The 17,147-nt window shown below is 40.4% G+C and overlaps 1 protein-coding gene across 2 annotated transcripts in view; it reads left to right on the top strand.

The window, feature by feature from the left end:
* The first annotated feature begins 1,447 nt into the window (after nt 1-1,447).
* ramp1 (receptor activity modifying protein 1) overlaps nt 1,448-17,147 on the top strand; it is a 49,704-nt gene continuing 34,004 nt past the window's right edge. The window contains exons 1-2 of one of the 2 annotated variants that reach the window (XM_020614906.1): nt 1,448-1,714; nt 1,812-1,941. In XM_020614906.1, coding sequence (XP_020470562.1) covers nt 1,884-1,941 — 58 coding nt within the window. In that variant the 5' untranslated portion in view covers nt 1,448-1,714; nt 1,812-1,883. Of the gene's footprint in view, nt 1,942-17,147 lie in introns of both variants that reach the window. The other variant, XM_020614907.1, reaches the window with a different exon arrangement.

Raw genomic sequence — 17,147 nt, 5'->3', positions numbered from 1 at the left:
TGCCACATTCCATATTGTCTAGCACACTTATTCTCTGATAATGAACATGAAGCAGCACAGTGTACAGTCCAATCACAAGAAGATGAGAATACCTGTGCAGTGTAGATGAAAATATAAACTGTGGGTTTGCTGCAGTGAAATTGGAGTGAAATGAGATGAAATATTGCATTGATGTTTTTCCCTCTCATAATAACTGCAATGTCTCACACTGGGTGAATGGCAGGGAACTGCACAGGGGGAATTTGGTTTTTATTCATTTCTGATAAAACTAAAACACTGACTTTTTTTTAAATTTGCTGTGTTATCTTCAAAACATTTCATCCTTTTATGAAATAAAATGATAACATGTTCTTTATTTGAATACCTGTGACAAACTGAAATGACTGGACATACTTTAGAAAGGAACACAGCTGTGTACATTATATAATATCCCACAATGCACACTGCCTGTCAACACAAGCAGCATGGTGGTGGTAGCATCACGCTGTGGGAGTGTTTGTCAGCAGCAAGGACTGCTCTAGAGCGCACATGACCTGAGACTGGGGTAATGACCTGAAGCAAACAGCGTAGACAACACTGGAGTCTCTTCAGGACAAGTCTCTGACTGTCCTCGAGTGGCGCAGTCAAAACCCAGACTGAAACATCTGTGGAGAGACTAGACATTTTATATTCAATCTGACAAAGTTTGAAGATCTGTCAGGAAGATTAGGATAAACTGCCCAAATCCAGGTGTGCACAGCTAATTGTTGTTTAATAGGTTTTACAAAGGTTTCTGAAAATATGTTTTCACTTATTGGGTTACTGAGCATAGATTGATGGGCAAGGCAGCCATTTTGTCAGTTTTAAATTTAATCTTCAACACAAAGTTTGTAAAAAAATAAAGGGGTCTGAATAGTTTCTTGAATCTTCATCATGTTTAGTTCTGCGAACTTGCACTGTAAAAATTCTGGTGACCGCTAGATGGCGGTGTCGCACAACGCTGAAGCCTCTCATCCTGAACTAAAGTCCACAGTCTCCACACTGCGTGTGTCTGTCTACAACCCCACAGCTTCCCCACTATCACATCTAATACATGTTAACTTGCTCAGCTACCTTTCATATCCTACTTAAACACCAAAGGCGAAGAATGAAGCTACATTTTTAGTTTGAACGTGGTGGTCCATCTGATTAATACTGACAACACTGACATGCATACTTGATATTTCAGAAGGTGTCACACCAATTTAGTACAGTCTATATCCCGTTACTTTGTTTGTTGATGTGTTTTAGCTTTGGCCGCCGGTATGTAACGTTTTCTAATTAACCCATGAAAAAGTGGTCTACATAAGGAGCCCAGTGACTCCTCCCTCCGATCACCCTCACCCCCTCTCCCCTGCATTGTAATTGCTATGTTTAGGTCTACCCCGTGTCCCCTCCGCTCACCCACACCCGTGTCCTCGCTGAGAGAGAGGCAGAGTCTCTCAGCTCCACCGGTCCCAGCCTGATGCGTCCCATTGCGCACAGCACAGTTTCCAACACTGCACACCTCACCAAGCACGCCCCGGATTTCTCCAAATCTCACAACGACTAGTTGGAAAGATAAATCCAACTTCATGACTCAGTATGTTTCATGTCAGGACGACAGAGGATCTATGACAGGAAGCCTTGGGGGAGTTTAAGTACAGCGGAACAAGGACGAGTCTTGGTTTTCTCCCCTGCGAGCAGTTTGCGCAAGGTGATACAAGACAGGCTTATGTTGTGACTGGCTGATGGCCACGCTACATGGATTTCTTCACCAGCTGTCACTTAAGATGTTATCTACCACTCTTTAGGCTCTAGGAAGTTGTTCGCCCCTTCACATCCGTCCTTAACTTCAGTCAGTGGGCAAGTCTTAGCGCGACAGGATGAGCTCGAAGACTGGGGAAGCTCCGCAGAAACAGACGCTCCTGTGGTTCATTGTAGGTGAGTCTCACATACCGTGGCTGCTCTGATGTGTGTGTAACATAAAGAGGTAGTATATGACTTCTAGCCTATGTGGAAATTTATAAGACAGATCGACAGAAGTAACGAAACAGATGTCTCATGCAAAATCATATTGAAACAAAGAGGTTTAAATATAGGCACCTTTTGTTTGTCGAGGCTTAATAAGCTGGGTAATTAAGTTAATTTGCTCCTTTTTTTTTAACATCCAGAGCCATATACGGGGAAATCCCTGCAATGCTCCTATTTTACTGAACCCCAGATGTGTGCATAAAGACAGGTTTGACGGGAAATGAGAAGTTTAATGTTCCACAGCATGTAATAAATGCAATATTGTGTGAGGGGCTTGTGTATCTATGGTATAATCAATAATCCGATTGAAATGACCTTTAATAATTGTTTTTGTCTAGCTCCTTATACAATATTTTATCTCTCCCAGTTTCTAATAATATTATTAATGAACTATCCTGTGGGTTTATTATGATGTACCCTTTGTTTAAATAGTAGAAAAGCATCGGGAAGTGATATCAGGGTGGAAGTGGCTACAGCCAAGGAAAGGTGAGAGAAAGACCACAACAGTTTGGAACGCTTCATTTTCTCCAAAATCTATAAATCTATAAAAGCTTAGAGCTTTTGGTACCTGGTTTATCTTTGCAGCTAAGGTGCACAGCTGTGTGTACTATCTGGGCGGTGACTTTAGATGGACACTTAGAGTTTGGGTTGCTTTTGATTCCTGAATTTTGGAATGTGAAGATAAACAGATTTACAAAAGACTGAATTTATTCTAAAAAAAAAATCATGAAATTAATGACTCACTATATCACTAATCGTATAAGTCAACTGCATTTTATTATTTATGATCTTTGGCTTTGCACAGGTAGGACATCTGCTTTGACTGACCTGCTCCATTCATGTATCTTAGCAAGCAGAGCCAGCAAAATGAAAATAAACTGAGACTGGAGATAGCAGTGAAAATACACTTTATTTAAGACATACAGAAAATGTGCTCAGTTAATACTTTTATTTCCCTCATTGTACTGGTAACATGGAGAAGATGAAAACAAGATGCATATTTGATAGGAAGGAAACAGAACAGCGCTTCTGAATATTGTAAAAAAAACAAAAAAAAAAAAAAACAAACTGTGACATTCAGCTCCTTAACCATATTTAAATAAATCATTTTTATTGGTTAGGGTTCTTTAAATGCTGAGATTCTCTCATTGGAGTAGCAGTAACGTTTGTGCACCAGTGTAGTCAAGCATGTAATCATTGCAACCATATGCTTATTAGTTAATCAAGTTAATTTATTAAATTCTAATTGAGATGTAGAGCATGTTTACTTATTTGGATGGGTTATACAAGAAAACAACATCAACAATATATATTAATAATCAAAAAATGAATGTGCAGGATACATGTTTTCAGCTGGTGACACAGACCTGCTGGTTGGAGATGTGTTCGCCAAGAGTTCCTTCAACTGTCATGTGTCTCTTAGAGCCTTATAAAACAAACAAACAAACAAACAAACAAACAAAAATGGTTGTTTGTTTAACCAAGGATAGTCATGTTTATTTCCACAAGAAAGAAATCTAATAGATATGAAGTATTGCTTGTTGACATCCTGACAGCCAGTTTCTGAAAAGTCCAATTAAGATGAACTTAGCCTGCTACAGTTCACTAGCAAGGACCACTTCATCAGTTGGACGGAATTTATTGGTGTAGAATGACAGCGGTGGGGTAAGGGCACTGGAAGAGGTGAGATGACATCGACGTGAGGTCATGTGCAGCGTGGGGAAGGCTTTGGAGGTGACTTCCGCTGCTCCCAGGTCTGCAGACTCCCTGTAATATAGAGAAAGAGAGACAGACAGAAAGAGAGAGGGAAAGGAGGAGAACAAAACAAGGGAAGGGCAGGTGGGGATACAAAAAGCAAAAGCAGCTGATTGGATGAGCAGGGAGGAACTTCGACATGGGTGGGAAATGACTTGATTGAGGCGTGGTCCTGAATTTTAGATGTACCAATCTTCCATGAGAGCATTTAAATTTCCATATTACAGGTATAACAATTTGACATTTCAAAAACAATTATGACACTAAAATGTGGTGTTACCTTGGCAATAGCTGACAGCTGTTGCTTGTAGCTGTAAAAATTTTGAAAAACTGACCATGTTGTGATATCTGATGACGGCCCTCAATTAAATTGTTCACAGTTTTGCAGTGAAGCACTGAGAGGGCAAGCTGCTTCACGGCCTTGAATCCCTGACACTACTCTGTTTATCTCTTTAATAGCTTAAAAACACAGTTAACTCTTTACATTTTCAATATCAAAAAGACAAAGTTGTTTCTTTTTGGAGGAGCCAACTGACTGAATATAGACATAGAGTGAATAACTTTTTTATGGTTCATAGAAGTGTTGGACAAAGTACCTTCTTGTATGTGTTTTTTCACCACAGGAATTGAGAATGATAATCGTTCTTAGAAGGCTGTTTTGAGATTAAGGTTCAGGGTAGGTACTGTCCAAGCATGATAGGAACCATGAGTGATGTACATGTCTGTTGACTGCAGCAGTGCTGTCTTTGTTTTTTTTTTTATGTGTTAGCCCTGTAAACAGTAGAGATCAACATTCATCACTAGTTGCACGGCGAGGTGCAGCCTGCCAATGAAAGCCTCTGCAGAGGGTTAGTGGCTCCTTGTATAATTAATTTTAGCAACATACTGTAAAAAGTAAATACTTAACGGTACTGTAACATCGTTTACTTTTGAGCTTGTTGGCTAAACGCTAAAAGTAAGCCAGGTTAATGTTATGTTTTCTTAGCATTCCTACTGGTGGTGTGAATGCAAACAGAAAGAGACCCACGTAGGTGTGTAGTTCTTGTGGGAACTAAATCCCTAGAACTGTTTATTCTGAAAGTACCATATGATGCTGACCTAAGTGAACACAGTCAAATCAGAAAGTGAAGTGGTATAAAACATGTCACTTAAGTGTAGTATTGCATTGGCACAGCTTAAACTCTGCATACCTGTCAACAATGCCAAATGTTTCCTTTTCCTTTTTTATCTAGTACATGTCGTGACTTAAACATAAGAACATATTATGGCTAAGGCTACAGTTATACACGTCGTAATAATAATATTAAACACCCTGTCTGCTGACAGTCATCAACTCTTCTCTCTAGTTATCCTTGACCAGATGTACCCTGTAGAAACTCATATGCAGGCCTAAGCATTTAACAGTCTAACTAGACATCCTATCTCCACTAAACATTTCTAATACATAAAGTATCTATCCAATATCTATCTGACTAAGAATATCTAACAATATAAAGAGAATACTTACCAGTAGGGTAACATTGCTTTGCGTTAACTGTTGTGATCTTGTTGGCTAATTGCTAACAGTCAACTGGCTTTTATCGTTATGTTACGTCAGCGTTCCTACTGTCAGTGTGAATGCAAACAGAAAAAAGCCCATTAAGGTATGTAGTTCTTGGGGGAGCTTCCTAGAGGGGTAATTCCTAAAACTAAGGCCCTAGAACTGTTTGGTCTGAAAGCGCTCATAGACTTACATTTATTTCTGGGAGACTTAACCTAATCTTCACCATAACCCTAATCAAAAAGCCTACACTTGCTCTAACTTTACACTGTGTCATCTTTGTAAAATTTGGCAAACTACACTGTTTTTATATGCATTTAAGTAACCAGGTTACAATCGGCTGATCTGTCATGTAAACGAGAAATCTGGTTTCTTTAATCAGGGTATTGGAAACATGATTTCCCCAGGTAGATTTCTCCTGGGAAACATCCATTTCTCTGTACAGTATAAGTGTAACCAGGGTTCTAATCAGCTTTATACAAGAGTGCATGTACAAAAGACAAGTTCCAAGGCTGCTTGTGTGCATGTGACTGGAGAAAAACAGGAAATTGTCATTGGAGTAAGCAGACAACTATCAACATGGCGAGCAGCAGCAGCAGCATCTTCTATTTGCCATTATTAATTTCACGACTAATGTGGCAGCTAATGTTACGATTTGCAGGTGAAACATCGCTAAAGAAACCAAAATACGAGCTTGATCGGCCAGGTCCATCTTTTTTATGGGAGGATGCAGTCGCATAATGATGTCCGGCTTTCCAGTTATGAACACACCCAAACAACATCTTTCCACTTTCAGTGGGCTTAGAGGCCTTGTACTGGGGTTTTTGATTAACCCGATTACTGTCGTGCATGTAAACGTTACCTGGTTCCTCAGAAAACGGTTACTTAAGTGCATGTAAGTGCAGTGACTGTTGGGACCGGTCTCTGGTCCCCGCAAGTGATGCTGGTCCCCACGAAGTTAGTGTGCTCCCAGTTTTCAATCTGCACATGTATAGAAAAAAACCTCCACACACACACACACACACACACTGATAAAGGTGTTCATAAAGGCTTCCTCTGCTCTTTGCCCTTTGGCTCCATGTAGGTGTTTTATATTTACAGAAAGAGCAAGTTATGACTCATCACCTGGTTGTCTCATTACTGTTTCAGCACATTCCCATCTAATACAGCAGTTTTCAAAGTTCAGTGCTGAAAAATCATTTTTCAAAAGCATTTTACTTCTCAAGATCCCTACATAATTATCCCCATTTGGGCAGCTCCTTTACCTGTCTAGGATACTTTCATTTTGTCAGTCTTACAACCACTTTCAAAGACTGACAGCATACTTTAATCAGTAGAACACATCATCAGTACAAATCAAAATAACCTATGCCAGTGAAGTCATCAAATCCATTTGTGCCATGACAGAAGCAATTTGTAATTTTCTCTGGTAATTTTTTGGCTGACGAGTATAGAATGGATGAAGGAAAAGGAGTCCTTCACTCTTCCCTTCCATAGAGATGAAGGGACCGGCACAAAGAGACACTTAATCCTCTTTCCCCATGATCGTCTTTCGTCCGGTGGCTGAGGATTCAGTTTGAATTCATTAAATATATTTTACGCACATAGATGTTAATGAAATGCCAAAGAGAAACATGACTCAGGGACAACATCTATTTGACAGTTTGACTGGACTGAATGATGATCAAAATTTTGTACAAAAAGATTGTAACTTTGGAAGGTATCCACTTAATTTAGCTAATTTAATCTGATCAAGCTATGAGCAATCTTACACCTGCATTAACTGAGGGCAGCACAAAAAAAGCACTGTAAACACAACACTGACACAACGCCTCATGAAGAGCATTTGTGCAACATGGTAGCTATAGTTTGCAACAACAGCAATGCCAGTATTCATTCTGCTTTTAGTCCTCTTTTGGTCTCCACCAACTCCTTAGTTGCTAAATGCTTCACACTATTTCATCAGCTAATCACTAACTTTGTCTGTATTCCCTTTTTTGTTGAGCAGGTAGTGTAAAGTAGGTACTTTAGAGCCTTTATGCTGAAAACAGATGCCTGCTATGGCTTAGAACTATGCTAATGACAGCATCCAAGTACACACAAGCATTCCATATTTATATATTCATCCACAGTGAGGGCAGGTCCCTCCTAGTGAAACAAATTTTGTTTCTGCTCTGTGTCCTGTTTAGAACAAGTAGACTGCAAGATTTACAGTGGAAGATGTGGCTTTGTCACACAAAAGTGCACAGTATCTGGAAAAAGCATATCAGACTTCTTTGTCTGGGTGGAAAAAGAAGTCACCCTGCTTTTAAGAGTTACCAAGGAGTATAAAGTCAGACATTGTTGTTATTATTGATGTGTTTCTCCTTAAGAAACAATAACATGCGGAGCTACTCCCTCCATCTTTGCTCATGATGTAGCAGCATTTCTACACAGAGCCGTTGTCCCCACAGACAATAATAAAGCCAAGCTGTCATTTTCAAATTCACACGCTCCAAAGATTGTTTTGGAAAAGCTGAGATTTGGGGGGAAAAAAACACCGTTGTAGCCTGAAAGGAGAGAAAATGTGTTCATTTAGTTGGCTTACTGCGGGCATGGTCCAAGTTAAAAGACATTAGAACACCTTGTAGAGCTGAGGGGAACCATAGTGTTATTTGATAAATCTCTTCAGGTTCATCAATATGAGCAACCCCTTTCACATTATACTTAGTTATTTGGGCAATTTTTAAAATAAAAGCATTGATTCAAGCAGCTTTTTAAGAGTGAAATTTTTTTTTTCACAAATTAGGATTTTGGTAACGATTTCAGTGACCTATCAAGAAAAATGTAGTAGTTCATAATCATGAAGCCATTATCATGTCTCCTGCCTGCCAGAGATGTTTTAATGCTGACAAAGACAATGGAACAACTCCAGTTAAAGAAGGAGTTTTCATTAAGTTCATCTTAATACTTTCCCATCATAGGTACAGTTTGTTGTATCAGTGTGAAATGGAGAAGCAGTGAGATGCTGTAGTTGGCTGGCTGACAGCCTGCAGCACCAGCAGGCATGGAATATTTTTAAGGCAACAATATGAACACAAGAGAGGGGGGTCAGAGGAAGGGGAGAAAAACAGAGAGAGTAGTTGACCCGCACTGCTACAGATAAATTCTGGGAGTCTGTGATGTTGCCACTAGAGACTGTAATGTTAACTTCTGTCAGGTCCCCAGTTAAGCTCTCATCTATCTAGAGAACATGGAAGCGTGGACGTTTTAAAAGCACTGAGCTCTCATTGTCTCTCTGCATGGACATAGGAGAACATGTTTTTGGTGTGAAGGACTCGAAGACATGTTTAGGAATCTCTGTAAATCAACAGTGAGAGCTATAATCATTCTAACAGGACAGGGAGAGATAGCAACCACTGGTCTTCAGCTGATAGATGATGAATGAGGGACAGAAGGAAGAGAAAAATGCTAATAAAAGTGGCCATGCCCTCTTTTGATGGGGCTATTTTTCATCTTTTATTGCTTTTCTGGTTTTCATGTGTAATATGATATAACTTCCCTCTTGAGCTTTCTCTCCCTCTTATGGGGGTAAATGCAGGCAGGTGGATAACACCACCGTTTAATGCAGAAGTGACATGTTTGCTCCATGAAAACACAGGAAATTCAAATAGGGTTCAAAGAGTTTTCATTATTCAGCTTTCTGCCATTAACTGCAGCAAAAGCCATTTACTCTTATGATGCGCACACAGAACTAGACCCAAAATGCAGACCAGGATTCAGTAAAGGTCAGAAAGTCTTTATTAACAGAAAAACATACAAAGTCACTGTGGTGCCAGGAACAATCAGGGGAGCCAGACAGGATGGAGAGAACAAGGTGGAACTGCAGGACCAGGAACACACAGGTGGGTTGAGCAGATGGAAGAGGACTCAGGTGAAGATTTACACTGCTTACTGGCATCCTCAAGGGCAAACCAGGCAGGAATGAGGAATACAAGGAAGATTTCCTCATATGATTAAATTCATATTGTTGAAACAGGAGCAAACAAAGATTGAATTTTACTTTATAGACTGGTGAATATGATACACTGTCTATATTAAAATCTATTACGTTAATGGTACCAATTAACCAACAGTTTCAGCAGTAAGTACACTGACATTCCATATTCCATTGTAAGAACAGAACCACAAAATTTGAACACAACCCCTACTCCTCATCTAAATCCAAGGCCTCTCACTGAGTAACAGAGAGTAGATTTTACAGCCCATTTAGCTGGGCCACTGCACTCATACATTACATTTAACCTTACATAACAGCAACATATTGAGCCTGTCGCAGTGGTTAATTCAGCCAGTGCACCAGGCTGGAATTTTCTTTTGAAAAATCTTTTTTTCCATGGCACTTGTGCATCACGGAAAATTCATGATGGCATGCCAAAGTGGTTGTGTGCAGGATCCAAACCCACAGCATCAAGAGCTCGTGACATGCAGCCACATAAAGCCACTGACAAGCCTAAAAGAGAATTCTCCAAACATTTTCATAACCAGACTGGTCAAATGGTAACACATTGATATTTATAGTAGTGGCATGAGGGAGGAGTGGCCGAGGCATGGAGACACACTTCTTGTGGTCAGGAGCTGTGTTTTACAAGGACAGTCTTGTGCTGGTGACCACTGATCTGCTCAAGATGTTTACTTTATAATCATTCTTGTGGTTGCAAGTTTGACACAAGTGTATTATTCTATTTTAAATATTATATTTATGTAATACTTTAGGTTACATGTCAAAGGGGATACTTGCCTGTAATACAGTTTTATTTTTTAAATGCTATAATGGTTCATTCAAAAAGAATCAGCTACGAACACAAACATAAAACATAGAGTTGCACGTTTTGTTCCATAGTGCCATCATCCATCCACTGATTACACTAACAGGGCTGAAATATCTGAAGAACTACTGAATGGATTGCCATGAACTTTTGTACAGACATGTGTGATCCCCAGAGGATGACCCTTATTGACCTTCTGTTCTTGAGCCAACATGAGTTTGACAGTCGTGGTTTTGAGCAAGATGTTCTAGAAACTATTGGAGTGCCATGAAAGTTCATGTTCCTCTCAGAATTAATTGTAGTAGCATTGGTGATCCTCTGATTGTTCACCTACTGCCATCATTAGGCCAAAAGATCAATTTGTCCAGTACCTGTAACACTAATGATGCTACCATCAGCTTCCAATATACTGTGTTTTGTGCTTGTTATTAGCAAATGTTAACATCCTAGATAGTGAATGTGGGCACTATTTCACCAGCTTAACATAAGTATGTTAGCATAGTCATTGTGAGCATATTAGCACAGAGCTGCTAGCAAGGCTAGCACATCAATTAGAACAATAGCGTATCCTGATGCATCATTGCTGCTTGACATGCATCAGTTTGTGGCCAGTGTGTGGGCTTACATTGACAATAATGGGTACGGGTGTTTGGACGCGTGTCACACGCCACCAGTGTGCGCTGCCCTTTAGTGCTGTCAATGTACAGGAGAGATTTAGTTTAAAGCTGACAGTGAGCAGCTTTTTTTCATCTGAAAGGTATGTTTGCTATCATCCATTTACAGAGACTGGAAGAAGAGCTGATGCTCTATATGTACTGGATTAAGTGTAAAAACTCCCTGGTTGCTCCCAGATGTGACTCCGTGCGCAAGAGATTGCTTGAAAGAGCATGAACAGGCAATCTTCTCTCAGCTTAATAGGTTTTAAATAATAAATATGGCCTTTCAGGGTGAGGATTTCAGGTTGCACTCAATTTCCACAAAGATCGTTCGAGGTCAGGGATGATTACTAGTGATTACTAGTTCCTCCCTACTGTTTACAGTAGCTTTATATTCCCAAGACTCAGCACCATTACGTGATGCTGCAGTAAACACTTCATGTTCCATTTCACAGCCACAGGAAAGTCTCTCTCATAGGTCATCTTTAAAAACAACCCACGTAGGAAATTTATATAGGATTTCTGTATAGATTTCAAATGAGCAGGGTCTATTACAGCTGGAATTACATACTGGAGTGCTGATGTATTGCCTTCTATCAGCAATTTTTGATTATCCCCCTCTCCACTTCTGGTGATATATAGCCAATTTATTGAAGAGGATTAAGTATGAAATTGAGCAAGGCAGCAAAGAAAATCCAATATTGGACCAAGTGAAAGCAACCGGCGTTGACATTTGAATTAGAATGTATAATTTCTTTTAATTTACCAGGTATGGATTTATACACAAAATCTGTCACAAGGCAAAAAGAATTCTTAATATATCGCTCATATATTATTATGATCAGTGTTTATTATACTGTGTATGGCTGTCATTGTGGTTTATGTCAGTACACCAATCAGCTAGTGCAATAAGAAGTAAAATCCTGTGGGTTTAAATTTATACTCTGTGTCAGTATTCAGACCAAGACTGATCTAATCAGTAGTTTTAATAACACTTTACATCCCATCTGATTTTACACCTCATATATCCATGATGACCTTGCCTCACACACTGATCAGCCATAACATTATGACCACCTGCCTAATGCTGTGTACACAGAAGTCAATACAGCAGCTGGTTGGCTCTCCTGTCACTCTGCAGCTCAGCGTGCATCTTCTGTGAATCTGTTCGCGTCCATAGTTCTACTGTCAGGAAGAGCACAAACCATCCAGCGAAAAACTTATGTAAAAGGGGTGAAAAGTGTGGTGAGGACAAGTTAGAGATGATTTTTAGACAAATTCATCAGCCTCACCACTCTAGGTGTGATATCACCACTATAGCTGCTGAATGTTTCTCTTCATAGAGACCAGTGAACACTATTTCTCATTTTAACAAAGATTCAAACTAATGGAATCTTTTAAAAAAAGGATGAATATAGAAAGTCTATTCTACAGTAGGTCGATCTCATCATCAGTGAGCCTGGGGCGTCCATGACCCTGTTGCTCTTCACTGTTTGTCCTTCCTTAGACCACTGTTGGTAGGTACTGACCACTGGAGACCGGGAACATCCAACAAGACCTGCAGTGTGGAAGACGCTCTGACGCAGTCGTCTGCCATCACAGTTTGGCCCTTGTCAAAGTCACTCAGATCCTTATGCTGCCTGTTTTTCCTGCTTCCAACACATGAACTCTGAGGACTGAATGTTCACTTTCTGCCTAATTCACCCCCACACTGACAGGTGCCATTGTAATGACATGATCAATGTTATTTACTTTACCTCTGTGGTCATAATGTTGACTGATTGGCATATATCACTTTGACCTTGAGAAATAGAGTTACCACATCACCTCCTGGCTTCTGACTGCACACCTGTTCTGTTAACCTGGATATTACAGTAAAAGACAAATAAAACAGCTCCTTGTCTCCTCTTTCAAAACGATCCTGCAGAAATGTTAGCTGTAACTACATTAACGTCACCTAAAGTCATGAAAATGGCTATTTATTTTTCCTCAACAAGGGCCTCTTTCTGCCTCTCTTCATGCTTGCTTTGCCTATTTATCCCTCTCTCTCTCATATTCCTAATAAGCACCAGAAAAGTGATGGCCCTTGAGATCTTTGTATTGTTCTCAAGGCTCTCCTTTGCCATCTTTTCTCTCCACATTAACATGTTTTATAGCTGTTCATGATTGGTGTGTTTCTCTGGATTTGTGTGTGTTTGTTTGTTTATGCTTGTGTGGTATACACGAGTGTGCACCAGTAATGCAGTAACCCACTTTTCACTGTCATGCCTCAGCAGCTAATGAGCAGTGTTGAGGCACTGGTGGTCGGTGGAGCGTGTGGGGATATGTGTGTATGTGTTCGTGCCCTGCCCATAATGCAATAGCAATTAGCAGTTATCCAGGCGCTATAGACCCAGAGAGCTTTTCAGCACCTTGGTAGTGGAACCCACACTACATGCTACGCGCACACACACAGTCAGAGATGCTCTCCCATGTCACAGTGGTGCTCTTGAGCAAGAAACCCAATGCTTAGTTACATGACGTCTCAACTTACTGGACAAAATTGTTTTTCTTAAAAATGTGGCAAAACTGTGTAGATTGCATTTACATTTGACTGAGACCTGGTCATAGTGTGGAACAGGTAGACTGTGTGTATAGTTGTGGCCTGATTGACTGAATCACCTTCAGACTATAATTTCTTTACTCTTTGCATAAGCAAAAATGTTCCTTATTCAAACAAGATGCTCATATATGGATAACCCTTCCTACATAGAAGTGTAAACTATGACCTTGTTTCTTCTTCTTGTTTTTATATATGTCATACACCTAGTGAAGACTGAAGGAATTTCATAAAAGATATTATTGTGTTCACAAGATTGGGACTGATCTGAGTTCACAGAGACCTTGACCTTTGACCTCTGACCAGCCAATTGTAATTCAGTTCATCCCTGAGTCCAAGTTTCCCTCAAGGTGTCCTTGAAGTATGGGCCATATGCACATGGACAACACAGAGACATAATGCCTCAGGCCACAGCTGTGGTCGGTGTGGAAACACTGAAATGTTGCAATGGGGATATGCCAAACCAGAAGTGCTCTGGGATGCTAGAAGGAGTGATGAACTTGATTTGATTATAGGCAGCAGCAATGTGAACACTTCTGTGTTCCCATCAGACTTTATGGTTTATGGTGTACAGAACAGTCGTTTTCTGTACACTCTATAATCTTGTTTGCTATTTTGTGTGGTGTTCATCTATCTACCATTTAGTTCACTACAAAATTCCACAGTGTAACAAAAAAGTAGTATCGACCCCACAACCCATGGCCAAGAAATGTAAAGATGGGGTATCTTTTATTTACTGTATCATGGCTCATGGGCTGCATTCATGTGTTATTTGGTGTACCTACTATCTACTACTACTACTGTCGGATGTTCCCGTTAGGGGTCGCCACAGCGAATCAACTGTTCGCATGTATATAGTATTTGGCAAGCGTTTTACGCCGGATGCCCTTCCTGATTTGTGTACCTACTATATGTACAATTATTGTGCATGGATTTGGTGTCAGATCAGAGATTATCAGCAAGCACTAATGTGAGATTCCACTAGTGGAGGAGAGTAACAAAAAGAACTGGACTTCCTAGTGAGTCTTAAGATAAATTACAGGCTGATCTGCCACTCCCACACACACAGTCAGTGCATATGTTTCTAGGTAGCTTACAGCTAACATCTAAGCAGTCTGTTGTTGGCTTGTTTGGGGAGAATAAACTGAGCCTGCACAGTGAAGCAGTGACATTCATGCAAATAATACTAGGTCACTTTGTCTCTGAATACACCTTAACACATCTTTAAAGCCCATAGCAAAAGGTTTGCTTGTTTACTGCAGTGGTAAGTAGTCTAGTCTCATAATTGGCTTTTAAAAAGTGTGGTTGATGTTTGCCAGTAATTCTTAGACAATTACAGGCACGGAAAAATCCTGCATAATCTCCCAGATGGTGTAATGTTTCCTGTTAATATGAAGAGTCACTTCAGAGTAGCTAAATATGATCATCCATATTTATCACCTGCATTGTTCAATTATACCTTGCCAGTCAAGTACAGTGAACTGGAACTTATAAAAATTTAATCAACTATTTCACAAGCATGTAACTGGAAGCCTGTCAGCCCTGTATGAACAGATTACCGGTGTTAGCTGAACATCTGATGAAAAATTTAAAACTTGTCTTCTGCAGGTGGGTAGGAGATAGAAAGATTCAGCTGATGCCGTCCATAGTGCAGGATGAGGTGGGACAAATAAAGACTAAAAAAGTCTATGAGTTTCAAATTTAGTCAGTTTGAAACTGAGAGAGCCATTCCATGAGGAGGTGGGACAGAGTTATTCTAAGGTATACGTGACAGGTCCTTATTTGTGCTATTATGTATTGTGTAGAGGAGTCCTGGTCTCTGCTAGCACAGAGCAGCCAGAGCATCATGTTAACGTACTGCACCTCTTTGTGTTATCGTTTTCCCTTCATGCTCTCTACGCACTGCAGTGTTCAATGAAATTAAATGTCATAATAATTTAATACTCTACTGCTTCCTCTCTATTTCTGTCTCTGAATGTTTTACTGCTCACAGCTTTCCTTCTGCATCTCTTTTGTTTCAGTCAAGTAGTATCATTCTGCTTTGGCAAGTACATCAGTGTTATTACTGAGCCTGAATTAGACGTTAACCCTCTATGGCATGGTGCTGCCCTCAGAAAACAAACCACTTTTTTGGACCTTACAGTGCCCGTTTGTATATATATATATACCTTTTCTTTCAATTAAAAACAAATAACTAAAACAAGATGTCTGTGTCCAATGAAATAAGGCTCTGAAGTGGGTTTGACCTTTTGTGTGGTGGTGCAGTTGCCCTTTCAGCAAGCAAAGCTGTATGGAACATAGTGTCAGCAATCGGTGTGATAGCACTTTAGTTGCACGTTTAATCTGAAATAACTTTGTTTCTTTAGCCAACTTTAGCTGTGCTCCTTGTAAACTCCTGGCCGGGGACATCGCTGCTGCACAGTGGTTCGCCCCACTGAGTTGAATCGTGCCAAATGCTCCACAACAACACAATCAGTGAAATGAATGTAAACATCATGCTACATACAGGCTATAAAATAAAATTAATTTAACCAATATCATTATAAAGCACCAGGAAAAATCTGTCATTGTTATTCATTTTTCATTCATTAATACTGACAAACATTGCATTTTGATGCTGGCAGGGGCAGCACCAGGCAGGGTGGTGGTGCCTCACCTAGCCTCCCCCTTGGCTTCACCCAGGGGGAGGAGGTGACGGGGGTAGTCAGCGGTTTGAATCCAATTATCATGCACTCACTGTGCACGTGTATGAAACCAATCTGCTGGACACCTCCCTGCTGTTCTCCCAGACACGCTATTCTGTTCTTTTTCTTTTCATTGTAAGTGTGGTCACCGATGCACACACACGCGCTGTTGGCCACGTAATAAGTCCTTCACTGCAGCACTGGAGTAGATGAGTTGCTTGGGTTTGGCAGCAGCTGGCAGTGCTGTGACATGGAGGGAAACCAGCAACACTGCCCCCAAACTCGCTCCCACAATATTTCTAATCAGCCCTTCAATTGAACATGGCACTTTTCCATCAGCAAGTGTTAGCTCTCTAATCCCAAAACTACTGCTGCTTCCGAGTGTGGCCAGAAACGTACTGCATTACCCCAAAAGACAAAACCATGCACAAACTATGTGTTCAATGACCTTGGGCATATTTATGGCTGTTTTCATGCTATGGTACTTTTTCATTTACACTCTGTGTCATTCATAGAAAAGTAAACTACCACTGTATGTACTGTATGTGTGTGTATATAGTGTGTATGTGTTTGTGTTGACAGCTGAACAGGAGCTTCTGCCTCTCATTCTGTCCAAATTATTCTGACAGGGCTATAGCCTTCCTCTTCACCTTGGTGGCTTCACCAGCCTTGTGCTCACCTCTGATCCTTACTCTGTCTGTGGACATGTTTCCCTGCCTGTGTGCATGCACCCATTCATCACAGCCAATCAAACTAAACGCATGTGTGCCTCTGCCTCCATTTCCTGTGTGTATGTGTGTGTTTGTTTACGCAGTGCATGCCCTTTCCTCGCTCTTGAAAGCCTTCCTGACGTGTTGTGTAATTGTACTCGTCTGTCTCAAGCCCCCTCTCCTCTGTTATTTTGGATGTTATAAACTCGCTTTGTCTCTTTGTGTTTCTGTTTTCCACTTTTTCATCAACTTTTCTCACTCACTACTTTGGACATGTACACGTATACACGTATACACACACACACATACTGTATAAATCCCGGCATACTGAACTAGTGTTTTTAATTTAAAATGTTTTAAACCA

Source organism: Monopterus albus, unplaced genomic scaffold (assembly GCF_001952655.1).
Source record: "Monopterus albus unplaced genomic scaffold, M_albus_1.0 scaffold153.1, whole genome shotgun sequence".
Classification (NCBI taxonomy): domain Eukaryota; kingdom Metazoa; phylum Chordata; class Actinopteri; order Synbranchiformes; family Synbranchidae; genus Monopterus; species Monopterus albus.
Note: the sequence above shows the minus strand (reverse complement) of the source record. Positions and strands in the feature narration are given on the sequence as shown.